This window comes from Neovison vison, chromosome 10, assembly GCF_020171115.1.
Source record: "Neovison vison isolate M4711 chromosome 10, ASM_NN_V1, whole genome shotgun sequence".
Classification (NCBI taxonomy): Eukaryota; Metazoa; Chordata; class Mammalia; order Carnivora; family Mustelidae; genus Neogale; species Neogale vison.
The window spans coordinates 74,808,690-74,829,488 of record NC_058100.1 but is presented as its reverse complement, the minus strand read 5'-3'; the positions used below and the strand labels follow the sequence as shown (position 1 = coordinate 74,829,488).

At 51.6% G+C, this 20,799-nt stretch overlaps 1 protein-coding gene across 8 annotated transcripts in view; it reads right to left on the bottom strand.

Annotated features, from left to right (window-relative positions):
• Window positions 1-887: 887 nt before the first annotated feature.
• The window catches only part of SRGAP2 (SLIT-ROBO Rho GTPase activating protein 2), a 236,557-nt gene continuing 216,645 nt past the window's right edge, over window positions 888-20,799 (bottom strand). For 3 of the 8 annotated variants that reach the window (XM_044267770.1, XM_044267771.1, XM_044267774.1), the window contains 7 exons: window positions 18,230-18,454; window positions 14,244-14,323; window positions 11,785-11,965; window positions 10,094-10,240; window positions 6,881-6,919; window positions 6,340-6,664; window positions 888-4,276 (listed from right to left, as the gene is read on the bottom strand). In XM_044267770.1, the coding sequence (XP_044123705.1) occupies window positions 3,893-4,276; window positions 6,340-6,664; window positions 6,881-6,919; window positions 10,094-10,240; window positions 11,785-11,965; window positions 14,244-14,323; window positions 18,230-18,454 (1,381 nt within the window). In that variant the 3' untranslated portion in view covers window positions 888-3,892. Of the gene's footprint in view, window positions 4,277-5,620; window positions 5,716-6,339; window positions 6,665-6,880; window positions 6,920-10,093; window positions 10,978-11,784; window positions 11,966-14,243; window positions 14,324-18,229; window positions 18,455-20,799 lie in introns of those variants that run through there. The other 5 variants (XM_044267772.1, XM_044267773.1, XM_044267775.1 and 2 more) reach the window with 4 other exon arrangements.

Here is a 20,799-nt window from a genome sequence, read left to right as displayed (position 1 = left end):
TTTGACTTCTCCAAGACCAAGGGGCCAGCAATTGAAGCTCAAGATGGAGCTCTACTACTAAAATGAAGGAGGGGGAAGAGAGGACAGGTTGGAAAGGCATGAGACAGATGGAAGTGTTGGACTTTAGGGCATGGTGTCTGGTCCGGGGCTTGGGGTAGGATTCCTCGTATTACCATTGAACACCGGGCGACCCCTTGGAGAGGAGAGATCTGATCCCAACCTGGGACTTCTGGTATTAGAAAATCTGCCCTCGTATGCATTATCAGCTACTACCTTTGAATGGCTTCACCCTTGAACTTGTGATCTGCTACAATCAAAATCTATAGGCAAGAAAGCATTTCCTATGTCTCCCCCCCCCGCCCCCCACTCAACACCAACAGCACAAGCATAGAGCTCAGCTCTTCTCCCAGAGGCAGGGGGCATCCAAAAGCAGGACGACTCAGGGCTTGGCTTGTGGAAGAAATACAACCTTCAGTCACCCTTGGTTGCGGCTGGCAAAACCTGCAAGCAACTGGACAGGCCCCACTCTCCCAAGTGGGGAAATCTGACCAGGGACAGAAACGAGAACGGTCCTCCCTGAAAACAGGGTGGGTGCATTCTGTGGAGGAAATGGTTCTCATAGCAACAGACTGCCCAATGGGGAGCTAGAAGACTTTCTATAAAACCTCGTAGGTTTCACACTTGCAGTGGGCGGGGAGGGTGCACATTCTAGATGCAATTGTGCCGTGCCTTGCTGGGAGGGAGAGGGTGGTTGGCTCCTGACGTCACATTTCTCCTGTTGCCAGCAGGGCTCTCTCACCACAGACCAGTCACAATCCCTCCTGGGTAGCTAGACTCCTGGGTTGGAGATCTCAGGGGGCAGAAAGGGGATATGAACTGGCAGCATCGAAACCTAAAAACGTATTTTATTTCGAAGTTGTGCTTTGGATTTTCCCCAATCCAACATCTGTTGAGTGACAGTCTTAGGTTCACACAAAGCATCTCCAAGCATACATACAATATTCCAGTTATCAACACTATTTTAAAGAATATACCATTTTACACAAACGTGACATACAAGTCAGACGCCACAACATTGCAATTCCCTGGAAGATCTAAGCTTCTCTTCTGCACGTGGGGTACACACACACCAGCCCTTCCGGTGGTCTGTTCATCCTGTTGCTGGCGTCATCTCTCCTCATCTCCTTGGGGAGAAACCAGGGCGCCCTGAGAGGGTTGGCTGAGACCAGTGTTTCCAGCTGACAGGCTGCTGGCTGCAAACTCCTCTCTTCCAGATTGGGATGCTGGTAGCCCCACCCCGCCTCCAATCCCCCAAAGACTGACCCGAGTCTGCACCAAGAGAAGGATCCATGCCTCAAGGGGCGGAGTGGGGCTCTCTGAAGCATCATGCTGGTTGAGGCAAGCAGATCTGAGGAAGACTGGTCTCCCTAGGTCCTGGGTGGCCAGCTCCTTTTGGCTCTTCGGTGTAAAGATCACAGTGTGCAGCCTGAATTCCAGTTGGCCGCAGGAGCTCTGCCGAGAAGGACTCTCCTTCTGTGGGTTCCTAGTCCCCTCGACAGGTCGGTCTCGCAGGTATCAGGAGCACCAGAGAGGGGAAGACAACGTGGCTCCCAGAGCTGGGGGAAGTAGGTGGCTGCTCACACACTGTCCAGTTCATGAGGCAAATCAGCAGAGGGACACTGACCAAGGGGATGGTGGACACAAGTCATGTACAAGGGCCGCGTGAGAAATAAGGCAGGAACAACCAAAGGGGCCCAAAGCGTTGTCATTCAGAAAGCTTTGCTTTGACTTTCTCAGAGAGGAGTTTGCTGGGAGGAGGGGGAAAGGGCAGGTGTGGGTCCCAGTGTTGATCGGTTGGAGCAAAAGGAATGTAAAGTGAAGGGGAGGGCTTCCGTTTTCATTAAGGAAACAGATCCTTTGGTCTGAAAGCCCCTGTTGGCTCAAGACCTGTGCAAGTCCATGTGACAGATGACGACAGGCCAGTGAACAGAGCAACAAAAGCCAAGAACCAGAGGCCTGCGGGTCACTTCTCATAGGCTGACGCACTCCACTGACGAGTTCTTCCTTTCTCCTTTCTAGCTCTTAGGGTGGTCATCCTGGTGTGCCAGGTTAGCCTTTAGTGATTAGCGATGCCCCCCAAAGCTGCTCTTTCCTTCACCCAGAATGAGGAAAATCCTACCACTTTCCACAGCACCAACTGCCAACTTCAGAAGATCCAAAAAGGATCTTCTAGGCTAAACATAAGGAAACTCAGATTTTCCTATCTGAATGGCAACCCACCACCTCTCTTGATCTATAGAAAATAAGGCTAAAAGCATAGATTTAAAGCCAGGAAATAAAAAGGAATGAGCTTCAGCTTTAACTGAAGGAGTTCTCTGAGACTCATGCAACAGGGGGTGGGGCAGTCCCCAGCCCTACTGCCAGGACAGCGTGAAGCCAGGGAAGCCGGGACCAGGGGCACCAGGTTTAGAGACCAGATTAAAGTAGGCAAGGGCATCATTTCTGCTTTTTTGGGAGGAGAACCAGAAAAAAGGCCAACAGAAGGCCAAAATATTCAGTATCCCAATTTTTTATTTTGTTAGATTCCGGTCTCGGGAAGACTTTAGAACCCACAGGGCCAAAGCTCTCTTAGTTGTTCTTATTTGGAAAAAAAACAAAAACAAAAACAAAAACAAAAACAAAAACCCACAGGTTTTAAGGAGTAATGTCTCTCTTTAATCTAACTAGGGCTCTCCAAGCCCCTGTTGGTCCCTGAAGAGAGATCTTACAGAATAACCAAACCAGAGAGGTGAACTTTAGGTTACATTTTCATTCGGGAACAATTTGGGGGGCTAGCAAAGCTGACTTTAATTTTTGAATAAGATAATGAATTTTGTCTTAAATGCCCAAAAACCGTGGGAGGAAGAAGGACCTATTTCTCACCTTTTCCAAACCTGCCATAAACACAAGTAAAATTCTCTTAAGACTCTTTACCCTAAAAGGAACCAGCTATAAAACTGTCTTATACAGGAAAGTGTCTTAAATGGAAAATGGCCCATCAGAGACAAAGACAGGAACCCGAGAAATGTCTAAACATTCAGAAAAACTTCAGAAGTTCTATAAAAAGACTGGGTTGTATTCCTAGAGGATGGAGGAGAGCAAAAGCAAACACCAATGACCAGTTCACACCAATAGAAAGAAGACAGAGAGAAAGCTTCCAACCCCAGACAGATTACAGGATCCAGTTCCATCGTGCTCAATTTTTTATGATGGAGAGATTTCAAAGGTTAGGTCCTCTGGCCCAGACAGAACAAGAGTTGGAACAGAAACAGAGACCCCTGGTGGCTCTTGTGTGAACTGCCACAATAAGTTAGAAAGAGACTGGTCTGGGACCAGGAGAGGCTCCACATGCCAGAGACGAGAAAAAAAACGTGTGTGTGTGTGTGTGTGTGTGTGTAAAACGAAGAATGGACTATATATGGTTCTCTATAGTCAGTACCCAAAACAAGATGCCACTGAGAGCTGGCTTTCAGCAGCCAACCATCTGGTCAGGCATCCCCTGTGTCTGAGGGGACGGAGACGTGAGCCCGTGTCCTCGTGACTCGCCGTGCCAGATTTCACAGTGACCTGATAATGGAAAATCCTATCTCTGGCTACCCTAAGAACAGTATGTACTGCGGCTGGCTGGATTACGACGACGGGGAGAAGCAGAGGGCAGTGGGAAGGGCAGGGCAGGGTGGTAACGAGGGCTTCATTCTCAAGGTTTTGGGTGACGGGAAGGCTAATTCCTGCAAGAACAACTTAGAATCTAATTTTCAACTGAAGTCCCCAAGCTAGTTAAATAGGAAGATTTTTTTTTTAATAACAGTCATTCCCTCCAGTCCCCTTGTCTAGAACAATTAAGTTACATCCCTCAGACAGTACAAGACTTGTCAGTGGACTGTGGGGAAGATGATGAGTTGACACCAGGGCTAGTGGCGTTTGTTTTGGGGAAGACCGTGGGCTTGGGTCGTGTGGCTGGCGGCTTGACGGGGGCAGCCATCTTGACTGACTTGACAGGCCGGAAGGCGCAGGCGATGTCCCCGGCAGTGCTGGCACTGCGCTGGAAGGCGGGCTCGGGGTCCTTGAGGAGCTGGGTGTGCAGCGGGCTGGAGGGCTCTGATGTGGGGGCCACCACTGGGGAAGTTTTGAGGGGCTCCAAGGTGTCCAGAACCACATCAGGAGTGTGCTTGACACTGCTCTGCCGCTCGAGCTCCCGCAGCTCATTCAGGGCAGAGTTCATAGTTGCCTCAATATCCTGCAAAACAGGAAAGAGGAGGTGAGGCCAGTAGAAGGAGAAGTCCCCAAGGATCCTATTTCAACAGCATAGGCCAAATCACAAAGAAACCAACTGGAGGGAGATGTCCAGATTATTTTACTTGGCCGAAATCCTTAAACATATGAATGTTCAGAATGTAGGGAAAGGGAAAAAAGGGATTTTCATTATCAGGAGATTTCTTTTTCTTCCTTTAGAAAAGAATGGTGGAGATGTTATTTTAAATCGAGTCCTCAGGTTTTAGAGATATGCATTGAAATAATTCTGGGTGAAATGACATATAATCCAGTGCCGGGGCGGGGTTGGGGGGAACTGCTGAAGTAAGAGTGGCCAGGAGTCTGGTCAGGAGTATGTGGGATTTATTATCCAATTCTCTCCACTTTTGTGTATGCTTGGTATTGTACATAATAAACTATTTCTCACTAAGTGGTGGAGATTAAGTATGATCTTTCTTTTCTTGGCTTCAAAGCCAAAGGTCGAGAAGGGCCAAGGGCTGAGGAAAGGTTCCAGAACCCTCGCCCTGAAGATTCATCAGGACACCTCCCCCTCACCCCTACGCCCACCCCTACCCCACCAGAGAGCCCAATTTGAGGAAGCCCTTTCCCTCTACCCATCACCACGAGAGGGGATGGAAGAGCGACCAGGAGGGGGAGCCAGAGCCCGCACAGGTGATTCACCTCCCGGGAGCCACAGTGGAACCACCCAGCTCTCAGGAAACAGCAGAACCAGAGACCCTCTGTCCGCAGCCAGCTGCCCCTCAGGGAGACCTCCCAGCTCCCTCCCCACCTCTCCACACACTTGTGTCGGGCACCCCCAAACCACCACAGGGCTCCTCCTTGGAATCAGGCTCACACGTCAAGATGACATGTTCCAAGCCAAGGCCCTGGTTAAGGCCCTTACAGGGTGAGCTATGCTTTCTGTTGACGGTGATTTTCACTCATCCCTATGATTGTTCTCAAACCATAAAAATGCTCAGGAAGAATCCCATCATCTCCTCAGTCCTGCTCTGTAGTAGAGTCTGTACGGGGAATGTATTCTAGCTTCGTCTTAACACCTGGCTGAGGGAGCTGGGAGGATCCCCACGGTGCAAGGCAGATCGCAGCCATGAGCTTCAGCAGACGCGCAGGAGGAGAGGGCTAGCAAAGCAAGACATCGCAGGCCCGCTGCTTAATACTATGCTTGCCGGGTACACCTTCCCTAAGCAGAGCATCCCAATTAAGCCAATAGAGACCGGACGCAGCCTCTATTGCCCCCTGGAAGACGGGGCAAGAAGAATCTCAACTCAGTTGAAACATAGGAGGGCAGCAGGGAGCCCTTCGCTCCTACCTGGTCTAACGAAAATTATAGAGTTGGGAGAGGCGTCTGAGTGAACTGCCTGCAGCGACCCCAGAAGTGGGACTTCTAGAGGTGGGGCTGGATCGCTAATAGTCCACGGAAAACAGAGACTTGTCAGTGTGGTGCTTACGCAGAAGGAAGACCCCATAACCAGAGAGCTCACTGCCACTGCGCCTGGGGACTGGGGCTGGAAACCCTTCCGTTACCTGCACCCCCCCATGAACCCAGGAGCTGTCGGTGGTCTTCCTCTTCCCATTAGGGACCAGGGATCAGCTGCAGGGAGCGGGACTGGGGCGCGGGCGGGGTGACAGAAAAACATGGCCAGCACTACATCTGAGCCTCAACACTCGCACAGCTTCACGAAAGCCTTACCAGGCTCTCGAAACCCGAAACTTGGGCAGAATGGACTCTATCAAAAAACTCTAATGTGTTGCTTTAAAAAAAGTACAAGCCTCGAGAGCCTGTATGTGAAAAAAAGTCTGAATTCTTTTATTCTGTCTTCGAATTCTTGGGGAGAGTGGGATAGACGAATTGCGTAGAGAGCTGCCTTCTTGGGTCCAGACGTCTAGCAGCCTCTGAATTTGGTATGTGATGCACAGACTTCCGTGGTTTCAAGGCCCGTCGTAATTAACGTAATTAACGTGGCGCTACGTGGGCGCAACAAACGGAGATGTGCTAGCCGGGCGTCCAGAAGCCCCACCCCACCTTACCTGTGCAATGACCTCAGGGTCCACGGGCCGATGGTTATTGAAGCTCTTTGACCTCCCTGCTGTCACTGTCTTCCGGATCTGTGGACTGTCCAGCCGATTCTTCAGGGACGAGTGGCGGCTGATGGAGTTGAGGCTCCCATGCCCACTGATAGAACACTTATCTGGCCCTTCCTTGGGGAGACTCTGGCTCATGATGGGCTGGGAAGATGGGCGGCAGCTAGCCCCCACCCCCGGGGTGGCCGAGTCAGTCAGGGAACCGCTCAGCCCATGGCTGTCGCTCCGAAATGTTTTCCGGATACTCCCAGATTCTGGCCTCTTCCTTTGCCTTCAATCACAAACAGAAAGGGCAGCGTGATCAGGGATTCCTGTCCCTGAGGAAGCTGGGGCAAGAGTGAGAGAGGGGCAGGTGCTGGCCTCCACGACTTCTGGGAGAAGAGGGACACACGGCACGTTCTCTCCTTGGCCTCACCTTCCCTTGCTTTCTATGTGTCTCTGTTCCCCTGCCACCCCCAAACTGGGCAAAGCAGAAACAGATACTTACTTGGTGGTCTTGAGCTTTGAGGTCTGGAGATATAAGGTGCTGCCAGGAAAAATGTCTGATTAAGTTAAAGTTTCTAATGGAAGACAGATTCACAGAAATTACCTGTTTTGAACAGAAACCTAAGAAACCTACCCAGGTAGGAGAAAAATTCTCACCATCACCAAGAAGGCAGAGGAGAATTGGTTTTTCCAAATTCTAGCATGTTTCTTAGTCCAAGCACAAGATCGTGATCATTTTGGATTCAGGCCTAAGAGGCCGTTGTTGCTTCTTGGGCAGACATGGAAAAGAGTACTTTTCAGGAGGCTGCAGTGTGGCAGGGTCAGGGCCAAGTTTGTGCCTTTTCTTAGGGTGGAAATACATCTATGTGACCCTAAGTCACCCAGTACTGGGCTGAACCCTGGCTCTGCGCGAGCTTTCTTCAGCCCGCTGAGACTCTCCCACAAGATGGCCTGGCAGAATCCTAGTAGCATGGGTGTTGCCTACTGCCGAATAATTTCATTTTTTTCCCTTGGAATCAGGTTCTCAAGGATCTAATCTAAGAAGAAATCCGACTTCTGGTTTGGGCTGGCAGCTGGGCAGCTCTGATCTCGAAACCACTAAGGACCACGAAGGCCAAGGCAGGAGCTGAGGTGGAGGAAGGGAAGGGGTAGGACTGAAGGTGGAGTGCTGGTCTAGGGGGCCAAGCCAGTGTCCTAAGCCAGTCCTGGTCCCGTTCACTGGTCATTTCTTCTCCATGCGCTCCCTGCAGCTGCCCGCTCGGGCCATTAAGCCCTGGGCGTCAGCCACTCTTGAGCAGAAAGGGGATGTTCTCAGAGTCTTATAAGGCCCGGCCGAAACGGCTCTTTCCGGGTACCCCAAGTCCAAGGGCAGGCAGAAGCAATCACTCCCTCTTCTGTTCCTCTGTTCCTTCGGGGCTTCTGATGGTGCTGCTTTTTAGTCACCTGTCCATATAGCCTTTCCTTTGCCGGACTGAGTGCTGAGGCCCAGTACCCCCTTATTCATCTCTGAACAGCCAGCGTGGGCGCTCGGTCCGACAGGGAGCCCTCACTCAATGTGTGAAACTAAATCGAACGCCACACCCAAATAACTCTTTGCTGATTTCCTTTTTCCACTTGAGGGTCGCTGACTCACAGAGCTCAAACCGCTGAGGAGGCAGCTTATGGAGCGGCTGGTGTGGGCCAGGTCTCTGGCCAGGCCCCGGGGACAGGAGGAGAGGAAGGCAGAGTTCCTGGTTTCAAGATGCTCAGCCTGGTGGGTTATCCGAGTGCAGCCTCGGTCCTGGGAGAGACTAAAACTGCTGTGGGAGGACAGGACTCAGGCACCTAACTCAGGTCCCGAGGACCTTGGGGGTGGCAGACGGCTTTCCCCAAAGAGGTCAATCCTTGGGCTACGACTTGAAGGGAGAGGAGGAGCTGATCCGGGAGGAACGGGGCAGCAGATGCAAAGGTCCAGGGGTGTGAGAGAACCCGGGGCCTGGGAGAGGAGGGACGTGTGGGGCAGGCAGGGAGGCTTGGCAGAGCGGAGTCACTCCTCAGGGCAAGCACAGCCGGGGGCTGCCACTGGCCCACAGACTAGCTGGTGTCCGGGGAGCCCGTGTCCTCCGAGAACCCCATCCTGACATCACCAGGTAAGGAGCTCAAGGGAACCGCCCTGACTTTCCACCTGGTGTTCATCTTTTGACTATTTCAGCTATTATCCTGTACAATTTCTTGGTATAGATGGCATCAAATATCTGATGGCTTAGAAACATGTACCTAACTAATTATTTAACTCTCCCTCCACCAACCCCGCCTTGGTTTCTGGGTTAATTAGAGGCTTACCACCTTATGATGATAGGCTTATAATTAACACAGACTTGTAAATAAATAAGAAAATGTGATTAGTCCACAGTTACTTTTTACTAGCTTGGCCCTCCCAGCAGGGTATTGGGCTGGAGGGAAATAAATAAATTCCCCGTTCTTTTTTACTGGTCTGCCTTAAATCATACCTATGCTAAGTGAGCTGAATCAGCGACTTCACTAACTTGAGGGCCAAAGATGGAAAAGAGCCACGTGCCCCAACCACTCCCCCTGCTACCGGCTAGTTGGAAGAAAGCCAAGAGATCTGGGCGAGCTGGTGCAGTTTAAAAACAACAAGCATCTTTTATTCTTCCAGTTTCAGTGTCCAGAGGCTACGGTTAACAGGTTTCCAATGTGCAAATCATTTCATTCCTCCAAAGCCAGAGGGGAATAAAAACTGTACATCATCTGCAATCCGTATTCATCAGGAAGGCCCTGGGGCTTGTCATCCCGCTGGCACTGGGCCAAGTTTCAGGGTCTGGCGGAAAGAGGTCTGCAGGCTTTGGGACTTGGTGTCTGGCCCCTTGAGATGAGATTAGTTCTCCAATAACCTGAAAGTCTCTAGGGGAGGCAGCAGCGCACGGGCGTGGAATCCCTCTAGCCGGCCAGATCGGGTGTGGGTGGAGTTAAGACCCTGGGATGGGGCTCACAGCCGCAATGAAAGCTGGGGCCAGAGTTAAGAGCCTGCCGGACGGGAATGGGAATCTGCAAAGGGACTAACAGGGGACGATGACACAGGGCTAAAGCAACAGGGAAAACACGGACAATTATTTCTCCTGGTATGAAAGGGCAGAAAGGGTTAGGCAATGATGAAAGAGCTCAGGACAAAGCTTTCCTTGGGGGGCGGGGGCGGGCAGAGTGGTCTCCTTTCCTTGATGGAGCAAATGCCTGACAGAGCAGGAAACAGACACGTGGTCTCTCAGTAAACCCCTCTGGGGTCACGTGAGCCTAGTGGAAGATGCACACGAAGTTGGATCTTTGGACAGAAAAGGAAGGGCCAGGAAGACATCAAAGACTATTATTTGGGGAAGTATTGGAAAAGAGAAGGCACCTCTGAGAAACAGTGCAAAACCAAGTTGCATAAGGGGACCAAAGCTTTGGTCAAGTTTTCATCATCAGCCGGGGCCCTACCGGAGCTGAGGGACACTGCACGAGCCCAGGGCGGGGCAGCCTTCCACAGCAGGAGCCTGGGATCTGCAGGCAGGGCCTGGGGAAGCTTCCTCAGCCCTGTCCGCCCTGCAGCAGCGGTGAGCACATGCAGTGTTAGGGGGGGCAGGGAGGTGCGGCACAGGCTTGGAGAGGGGCATGAGGCCGGAGGGTGAGGCTAGGGGTCACAAGGCATTCAGGGGAGCAGAAAATGAAAAGCAGAGCTTACTTGTTGATGTTTGCAAGATAAATATCGGCTACATGACCCCCACTGGGACAGCTGGCCCCCGCTCTGGCTGTCACCTTTTCTTCAGGTGGCTCAGAAATGACCTCAATGTCAGACTTGGGGCTGGACCTCTCCACGACACCGTCCTCGCTGAGGGAGAAGGGGCAGGCAGGCAGGGAGGAGGGGGAAACAACAACAACACAAAAAGCAGTGTTAAATCGGCGAGATGGCCCCCCAACACACACGCGACCCCCGCGACAGCTCTGAGGCAGCAAGGACACCTGGCTGGGCTAGCTCTGCGCGCAGAGGCAAGAAAGCTAAGAGCCTTCGGAGGGTCATTAAATAAATATAAATAATCCCGCTGTGCTCTGTGGGATGCTGTGCGGCCGCCACAAGGCTGAGCTAGAGGACACCTGGATTCAAGGCAGCTGCCTTCGACCCCTCGCTGCTTTCCCGGGACGGCTGTGCCGGGGCAACCTCCTGGAGAAGGAGGCTGCCAGTCCAGAGTGCGGTTTATCTGTTGAGGTCCCGAGCACTGAGGGCCAGGACAGGCTGCTCTGCGCTGGCCCTGGAGATGCCGGCGTTGAGGCAGGACACCACCACACTCGGTCGTCGTGCATCGAGCCCCGCTTATAGCGTCCAAGCCGCTCCCAGGTCATTCCACTGCTCTCCCGGCCCCTCTGGCTACTGATGACAAGGAAAGCCCCTTCTCCCCCACAATTCATCTTCTCTCAGTCCCGTAGTGAAGTCAAAATGCTAAATTTGGGAGGGTCCTGTCCACGCACAGATGGCCACCAGGTTTGCGATGTTATCAACAGAGGGAGGATCTCCCTGCAGAACGAGCCGGGGAGAGGCTGGGAGGGTGCAGACTCACTCAGGATATCAACCTTTAAAAAATAATATTAAGGGAAGGACTAAAAACACTGACAGTATCAGCATCACATCCAAGGGCAGGGAGTCGGGGGCAGAGGCAGGGCAAAGGGGCAAGGAGGCAGCTGGGGCTGGCGGGGGGCGGGGGGATCACAGGGGCGGAGGGGGTTAAAGTGCTCCTGCCCCAGAGACTTTGCTTTAAAGAGCAGGGAGCCAGCCGACAGCCCAGCTGATGAAGTCTCTCTGGGCCCGGTTCACATGCCCTTTGCTCCCCGAAGTCCTCTCCCCTCCTCTCCCTGTTGCTCCCCACGTCAGCCTCATCTGGGTTAAATGAACTGGCTCGTTTCCACCAGGCCGCTAGAGCTAGATTTCTCCTAGAAAAGCAATGCATCATTTTCATTTGCAAGTGGAAAAGCGCCATCAGCGGCCCAACTGGTTGGGATGAGCCTAGTTTGGGGTTTTGTTTTGTTTTGTTTTTAAAAAGAAAAGAAGTACAAATGTTTTCCCACTCTGAGCTTTCCAGAACGGAAATATAAGTGGTCAAACAATAACCCCTCATTATCACTCATCAGGTTTAAGGGTGGATGAGCAGGAGGGCTGGGAAGTTTCCAAAGTGACTAGCAGGGTGGTGGGTGGGTAGGGAGCGACTCGAAGGGATAGAGATGAGAAAAACAGTCCTCCACGGAGTCTGCATGGGGTCCTTCAGGGATGGGGTGGGCTTCCCCTGAGGGTCGGTCTCTCTCACCCTCCTCTGGAGCCAGAAATAAAGTCTCTCTCCCATGGCGCAGCCGGGGATGCCTAGAGGGGCAGGGGACCCAACGTACGTGTCTTGGACCACGATGTACTGATGGGGGATGAGTCCGTCGATGCCATTGTGCCGGCCTTCCCACCAGTCATCAGAAGCCCGCTGGTAAAGCAGCAGGGATGCCCCCTTCTTGAAGGACAGTTCTCGGGCTGTCCGGCCCACGTAGTCAAACTTGGCAATGGCCTCGATGGGCTCACACTCTGAGAAGGGCAGAAAAGAAGGAAACACATGTTGTTGGGACCCAGAGGCTCAGGAAACTGGGCGGAAAAGCCCACTTAGCTGAACTTACACTGGTGGGAAGATAACCCGGTGTGAGAACTAAGCCACGGAGGCTTGATGGCTAAGGCCAGGATCCCCGTGCAGACTGCACCGTCACCCCGAAAGCACGTGTGCGCCCTTTCCTGCCTTTGGTCATGCTGCTTCCCCCACCCAGAAGCTCCTCCTCTCTCATCCTCCTGACGAAGCACACTGAGTCACAACTGAAACAGCATCATTAAGACACAAAACAATACAAAGAATACTTTATTCTCTCGGCAGTTTTCCGTGCAAAAACAAACCACACGTGCATGGCGGGAGTCTCGTCCTACTTGGACACAGTGTGTCTCCTGGGAGAGCACGTCACGCTGCCCAACAGGCTGAGCCTCACTCAGGGAAAATGGGAACTTCTCTGGTGCGTCCACAGCTCATAACGCCAAACCCTATCGCTGACCTTGTCCTGCTGCATTTATAAGCTCTTTTCTGATCATAAAATAACTCCATTAATTGCAGAACATTTATCATACTGTACTCTCAATACAATAAATTTTATTTATACTATCCATTCCCCCTAGCAGACCATGAGCTTTTAGTCTCTGTAAGGAGAAAATAACTCAAACAATCTACTTTCCAGAAAAATACAGAATACAGAAATATATTTTGTAGCTAATACAGGGGAAAATGGACATAAAAGTAATTTGAAAATTAAAAAGGGGTTTACAAAGGCAGTGACTTTTTATTTTGGGGTGAGCTTCGGTCTCCTCTGCATAAAAAAAGTACCTTTTTCATGAGCTTGTTAGGAGGAGTCATTAATCAGCAATTTGTAAAAGCACTAAGAACAGGGCGGGTCTACAGTGACGAAGGTGGGCGGCGCACGCATTAGCCCTAATTCTTAGTGTGTCGTCATTACCTTTATCTGCGCTGAGCGGCAGGGGGAAGGTCAGAGAGCAAGAAAGCTCCCAGAAACCTGGACCCTGAGGTTAAAGCCGGTATTCCGAGGCACGGACAGTAAGACTGCCTATAGGCAGGGCCAGGCCCAGCTAGCGTTTTCGGTGGGCCTGCTCCAGGACAGGCAGGCCTGGAGGTTTCTCTCCAAGAGGCCCACCAGAGAAGGCCTAGCTAAATATCCCATCTCAGTTCTGTACAGCCTTGGGCATATCACTTGACCTCTCTGGCCTCTGTCTGCTCAGCTATAAAATAGCGGGTGGCTCTATTTCACTAGGATTAAGAGATAAGGCCTACAAAGCTTCTAGCAGGGACAAATTTCCCTCCTTTACCTGTTCCCCTCCTGTAATGGGGAAGATTATCATACTGATCCATCTGACTTCAGCATCCAAATAAGCAGCCCTAATTTTTTTCCTTCTCCTCTAAAAAGCTGGCCTAGGATTGTAGAATTCACAGCGAGGCAGAAAGCAGGGAAGGCTCCAAAGACTGTGCCATTTCGTTCTCGTGCCCAGAAAATTCTGAGGCCCCTTGTCAGCTGTTGAGTCTTCCAAGAGCCCAAGGGGTCCAGAAATGAAGGCGCGGAACTGTTGGAAGTAGGGACGGCGTGCTGGCTGGACAGGCCCTAATAAATCATGGGCGCTGCCGAGGAGCCAGCGGTGACAGCTGCACATCCCACCTCACGATGCACACTGCCAGGCTGCTCAGAGCTCCCATGTCTGTACTTTGGAAAGGGTCAATTTTTCCAGTCGGCAGGCGTGAAAGTGTGTGGTTTCTGCATCCTGAGTCCCACTCCCCTCTGGCTTGCTTCTGTTGGGCTCTTGGCACCAGCTTCCCTATTCCCCAGGCCTACCGTTTTCTCAAATGAGCTCTCCTTGACTTTGGTCTCCAGCTGCCTGGCCAGAGTCTAGGCTGGGGGACCAACACCACGCCTGGGAGGCAGGCAGGCGAGACAAGGAGCTTGAAGGTGGGTGAGGGGCAGGGAGAAGGGGCAAGAAGCTTTAAAGGCTCTGCAAGGTCCAGTGCTCCATCTCCGCTTTAGCACAGAGACCGTTCTCCTTGAGAAGGTGGGCTGTCGCTCCAGGAAAGGGAAGGAATGAAAACTAGACAGGAGAGCCCCCTCCCTGTTTTCAGGGGGCTGCTGAGCAGCAAGGTGCACTGGGAACACAGGCTATATAATCCTTTCCTTCCACTTCACCGTCCTCATCCCCCCCCCACCCCCGCCCCACCCCGTCTGCCACAATCCCGTGGCCCCGCTGTCCTGGAAGTAGCGCCCCCTACCGTCATCGCTGGTGTGGTGCTCTGTGGTCACGTCCTGGGTTGAGTCCTCAGCCGAGGTGGTCTCTCCATGAGGGCTGTCACTGCAAAAGAAGCAAGAGACATGGGGACCTCAGCCCCTCGCTGACCAAACTCTTGTCTTCTTCACATAGCTTCCTTGGAGCAAGGGCATGGAAGCCGTCTCACGCTTTCCACCTCCGGACTGCTCCCGATGATGATGGTAAAACACAAGGCTCCCGAGGTTCTCTAGTCACTACTGCAAAAACTACTTGAGACTGCCTGGGGTTTAGAATATCCTGAGACAGCGGGAACCCCTTTTGAACTTACAGAATAAGTCTTTTTGAAAATACAGAGCAATTCAACCCCTCAAGGGCTGTTTTGGGTGAACTAGTCCCTGGAGGTAGCCCATGGAAGAAAACACTAGGCTTTTGCCTGGGACACAACGGGACCTGAAAACCAGCCCTGACACTCGGTAGCTGTGGGACCCTGGGCAAGGGACGGAATCTCTTTAAGCCTCAGCCACCTAAGGTTGATGGTCTGAGGCTAGTAGTCTGTAAAATGTCACAGCGTCGCCAGAAGATTCACTGAGACCTGACACAGTGGTCCGTAAGTGGTCTTCCTTTCCTTCTTTCTCATTTTGCTTATGTCTCTAGGCTTTGTGGTTTGGTCTTGCGTGGGTGAGAGAGTGGGAGGTGAGTCAGAGGGAGACGAAGAGTCTACTGTGGGCCGGACTCTGCGAGAGGGCAGGGCATGGAAGCCAGTCAGGTTCTTCAACGGTTTACAGAGTCTAAAATCATCCAGGGTTGAGAAATGAGAATGGTCAGGGAAGCTCCCGGGAAAACCATTTCCACTCCTGGTCTCCTGCCTTGTGGACATTAGAGTGGATGGAGATGGGCACCAGGAAATTCTAACTTCATGAGAAACTGACAAAAATCCCCATTCATTGTTAAAGCTTCTTCCTCTGGCAGTTGGTAGTAACAAGAGAGCCTTTCCAGGCAATTCTATGGAAGCATTAATTACCACCTCCTCTACTCACCACCTGGCCTCACGATTCCTACCTTTGAGCCTATAGCCTTTCCCTCCCCTTGGAACAGGGACAGGTCTTTCACTCCAGAAGGCTCCTCAAAGACCAGACGACCAGTTCAGAAGTCAGTTCCAAGGAGGCTCTCCAGAATCCAGAGAACTTTCTGGGAGAGCATCAATAGGATTCCTCCTTTTTTATTTTTATTTTTAAAATTTTTTTAACCATTTCCTGAGCACTTAACTACCAGCAAGGCGCTGTTCCAAGCGCATTACGTGAACTAATTTATTCATTACAACAACCCTATGAGACAGGTAGTCTTGGTTTCCCATTCTATAGATGTGGAAACTAAGCCACAGAGCAGCGATGTAATTTTCCTGAGACCACAAAGTTAGGATGGTTAGGATGTGGCAGATGAGTGTGGGAAGGAAGGAAGGAAGGAAGGAAGGAAAGAAGGAAGGAAGGGAGGAAGGAAGGAAGACCCAGAGATTCCTCCTTATCAAACAATGTGGGCACAATTTTTCACTGTTTACTGGGCCAAAAACTCTGATGAGCTTCATGACATCTAGAAGCCCTCAGGGCCGCAAGTGCATACAGGGCAAAGGCTCAGTTTTCTCCAGAGTTGCAAGTGTAGTTACGTGGCTATCCATGAAGGCAGCAATTCTCCAACTTCAGGGAGTCCTGGACAGCTTATTACAAGTGGACTAGCTCACTCCCAGAGTTTCTAAGTCTCGAGGGCCGGGCGGAGCTGGAATGTCTGTATTCCTAGCCAGTGCTATGTCACGTAGGTGTTGTTGTCCAAAGACTCCGCTTGGAAAACCACTGCTCTAACGGAAAGGCGAGATGATGGCTTTACTAGGCCCCTGGTAGCTCTAAAATTCTATGCTTGACTCCATATCCACATGCTGGCCACATCGCAAGCCCGTGGACACCTGCGGTCTGCAGAGGCCCGGCAGGCCGAACAGCAGGCAGTCCCAGAGAACTGGATTTTAGCTGCAGGGCTTGGTAAGTGAGGTGAAGGGGGACTGCCCTCTCCTCTTCACAGCTACGGGGAGGCCAAGTGGCCAGCAGGTCCCTCTCCCTGGCTCTTCCGGTCTCCCGGCCAGTCTCCAGGATTCTCAGGCTCTAGACCCCTTCCACCACTCCCCTCCCCGCTGCCCGACCCTTCATCCATCTTAGCTCGCTTCCCTGGCACTTCTTTCTCCTCTCAAAGAAGAGAGGTTGGGAGCCTTCTGAGTGGGTGAGTCCAGCGGTCAGATGGTCCTTCTTATCCAAGGTCACCTCCTCTTGGTCCTCGGGTGCTTTGCCTCCCACCCAGTCTGGGTAGTAACATCCCCTCACTGATCTTGTGGTTTGTCCAGAGGCTGCTAATGATAGTTGGATGCACAACGAACAGTGGAGGGCGGGGGCGGGCAGGGGGGCTGCTCCCTGTGAGTCACCCCTGCAGTGACTCTGTCTGCTCCCCTGGGCTGGGACTGGGGGAACAGGGCTGGGGAATGGCCCTGAGATATTTGAGACGTGAGGGCACACTTTGGAAGGAAGATAAAGCAGGCGCCGGGAGCACTACTTCCACAGCTTTTCAACCCTCCTGCGAGAGAACCCGATGCTCCGAGTCACATGCCCAAGGACAGCTCCCTGGAGCTCATCAGCTTGTAGGCTGAGACCTGAACGACTGCCCCCGCCCCAGCAAGCATCTGTCAGTGACGGAAAGCTTTCTCTCCGAGCTGGCGAACGTGGGCTTCTCCAGCTCGGACCCAGGTGCTGGGATCTGCGGGACAGTGGACAAGACCAAAGCCAGGGGGGTCAGTGGTATTTTTACATTCACGGACACATGAATATCACGTTCTTCACTCCTCAGGCAGGAGGCTGTTCCGTGGTGATCAGGGAAAAGCATGGGCCCACTGGCCTCTAAATAAGTCAACAAACTCCCCGTCTTCCTCCTGCCTCAGTGGGTAGCAATGGGGCTGCTGAACTGTTTCCAGATGTTGCATTCAGGCGGAATCCGATTTGCGCTGGCTCATGCTTTTAGCTCAGGCTGAAGCACCATTTGATGGGGAACATGCGAGGGGATGGGGTGAGGTGAGGGATGTTAAGGAGTGAAAGACAGAGGTGATTGCCTTTGTGTGTGATGGGAAAATGACACTGTCAGTGGTACCCCCGGGGTTTAGTGTGGGGTCCTGGATGGTGTCCTGTACTAAGACGTGTCAAGGTTGGAACCCCCACCCCTAAAGTGGCCTGAAAGATTGTCACTGGCCTCTCTGGGCTACAGTGACTCTATCTGTAATATGGAAAGAGTAATTTGGTAATCGTCTAACAGAAGGATCTAGTAAAGATGTGCCCTAGGGATTCCTTTTACATCTCTGTTCCCAGCCTCGGTCATGAAAAACCTCACCCCACAGGATTTAATCTCGCTTTAGGGTGGAAGTATGCCTAATCTGCCAAAAACAGAGCTCACCCCTTCTCTTCACAAATTTCTGCGATCATTCTAAATTATCGTTGTATAAAGTCACAGTGAGGGAACGATGCCCCATACCTTATAGGCATGAAGCATAAGAAAGAAATTTTCCTTTCTGGGACCCGGGGTTGTGTCTCTCATGACACAGCCCAGAGCAGGAGCCTGAGAGACATTGTTGACTGATGAGCAGCTGTTCTAAATACAACTTTACAAATTTTCCTCTCCTGGAGATTATTAACATTCCTATTATTGCTGTCATTATTTTCCAGAATGGTTCCTCACCACTGAGAACTCATAAGAAACAGGGAGGTGGCACCAAACGGCACTTACTCCACACGTCAGGTTGAGGCAGAGAACTGCCCGAACCACCCCACCCCCCAGATCCCGGCAGCTTGAAGTGGGAGGCTGAGAGGCTCCGGGTGTTTCCCTTGGGTCTTGCTTGGCCATCTGGCCCCCATACCCAGGGTGCACCGGGGATACCCCCCACACCGCCTCCAGCCCAGAGCCCCCTACCAGTAGTCCTCTGTGCTTCCTCCTCTGCTGTAGACGGGGCCTTCCAGCTCCCTGGGGGTTGGGAAGATGTTCTCATGCTGGATGATGGTGGTTTTGATCAGCTCGTTCACGTGGGCTTGGCAGGACACCTGGTCGTGGCCCTCGGGTACTGACATCAGTGAGGGCCCGAAGCAGATGGCGAGGTTGTAGGGATCCATCATGTTCTCTTCACTGAACTGTGATAAACTGGAGGAGAAAGGAAAGGGGCAAGTTGGAAAGCACTCGCATGAATGCCCAGAGAACACAATCAGGGGAGGCACTGCCAAGAGCAAGAGCAGAAGTTCCACAAATTGCCACCTGCTTTTCTGGGCATCGGAGCCCTTCTAGAAAGTCCGCAGGGAGAAGACGGTGATCGGTCATTCAGGAGCCACCTCCTGGCGGGCCTCACCCCTCCTCTCTCACCAGCTCCTCGTTCAAATTTTACTTGCCAGCCCACCACCACCCCCGCTCCACACCTTCTCGGCCAGCTCTCCCCCGCCTTGAGAACACACCACTCCGTAGAGCGGGGACGACTCCCACACACCAACCCACTAAGCTGCCAGAGCAGATGGAGACCCTCAGGCTGCCCTCATAATGACACGGTCAGAAGACGCAGGCGTCGTGTGCTGTGTACCTTCCTGCAGAGCAAAATAATAAAATTACTAGGATCTTCCATTCTGAGCTCTAGACTTATTAAAAAAATTCGCCAACCGATTAGCTTTTGTATTCCATTAAGCAAGTGAATTTCTTTCTGGAAGCTAATGTAATTGTTTTTCATTTCCATAATATCCTCTACTATTACAATCAGGATTTATTCAGGAAAAGGTCAGCATGCCGCTCAGTGTCTGCTCAGGCCTCCTCTGGATGCAGTCGGACTTCGTTATTATATCACCGGGCAACTGGCCCTTCCCAGGCAGCAGCTGCTCTGGCCACACCTCCAACCTTGGCCAAGGACCCGAGCCCTTCAGTGAGCTGCTGGGCCTCACTGGCCCCCACTGGTCTCTGTTCACCCAGGTGGAAGGCTTGGCCGGCTCCATACACGCACCCCCACCCCCCAGCCCCAGGTTGTAGAGCTGTGAGCTCTGCTAAGGAGTTCTACCTCCTCCATGGGCCTCAGCAGGCGGTCCCCAGCACCTGATTCTGACAGATCTGAGGAGAACCCAAAGCCCTCTGATGTTGAACCAGAGACCCGAGGCCCCGCTGCCTTCATCTGCATGGGTGTTGTTCAGAACTGGACAGAGTTCATTTCTAGCGGATCCCGCCCCCCAGATTCCAATTACCAAGCTGGTCTCTCTCTAACCCAGTGGTTCTCTCCTCTACTGCAGATTTGCATACATCCCCTGTCCACCTTGCAGAAGCAGTACCATGGATGCAAACAGCTGTTCTGGGGAGAAAATGGTCGCGGTTGAGAGTCACTCTTCTCCAGGACGTAGTCAAATGCAGGGAGGCCAGCCATGGGTGAGGTTATGGGTCTCAGGGGTGGGGCTGCTTCACAGAAGATCTGAAAGTTTGAATTGCATAAGCCTCCCCCCTGCTCTTGAGTTAAAAGAGAGCCGAGATTCAGAAAAGACGGGGAGAAATTTCCAAGTCTACTTCTTGGTCAAACAAACACTGGAGATGAGAGATAATTAACTCGGTAACCTCAGCAGGGACGAGGAGGAAGGCCCTGTCTCTTTAGTGTGATCTGACGACATTCGCAAATATGGAAGAAAACCAGTCATTTCTGAGAAGCCTGGCCGTTAGAGGGAAACAAAGTCTAGCCCTGAGAGTCCCAGTCGAAGGCCCGTGAAAGATGAGCAGCCTTGCCAAGCCTACTAAGGGAAGGGCTGTTTGATTCACAGGCAGCTGCAACGACCAGGGGCTTGAGGGGGACACATCTTCGTGGACTGGAGTCTCATGGGCCAGTTCCATTTCTTACTCCCATTAAAATATAAACCAAGGTCCTCTCTTCCAATCTACAATGGAAACACCTAGACTGAGGGGTTAGAGCCATCGTTCTCAACTATTTGGGGGTCACAGCCTCCTTCAAGAATTTGACAAAAACTAGAGATCCTCTCCCCCCAAAATTCATACATGTACACATACAAATGCATGTCATTTCATATGCAATATAATGGTGCTAATAATCCTTGAAGGCCCTCAAGTCTGTGCCCAGTATAAGAATTTAAATACTGGATTTTTATTTTTAAAGAAATACTTAAAATGGGAAACACTGGTAATAGGTCCCTCTTCTAAATTTTTTTGGTAACAACTTGTATAATACCATCTCTTCTAAGAACTGGGCTAGATTTCTAGAACTTCTATCCATAATATTAGTGAATTCTTCTAACTGATTCAAACTCATCTTCTGTGCGTCTTAACAAGGTTCAGGATAGTGACTGGGAAGACAGGCTTTGGGGAGGGATGAGAAAATCAGGATTGAGGTGGGAAACTTGGTTTTATGATGCACTTCTCTGGACTTTTTACTCTTTAGTGATGCACATTTGTCCCTTTGATTCAATTTAAAAAAGAAAAACAAAACATCCCCCAAATTTTAGAGTCAATGAGACCTG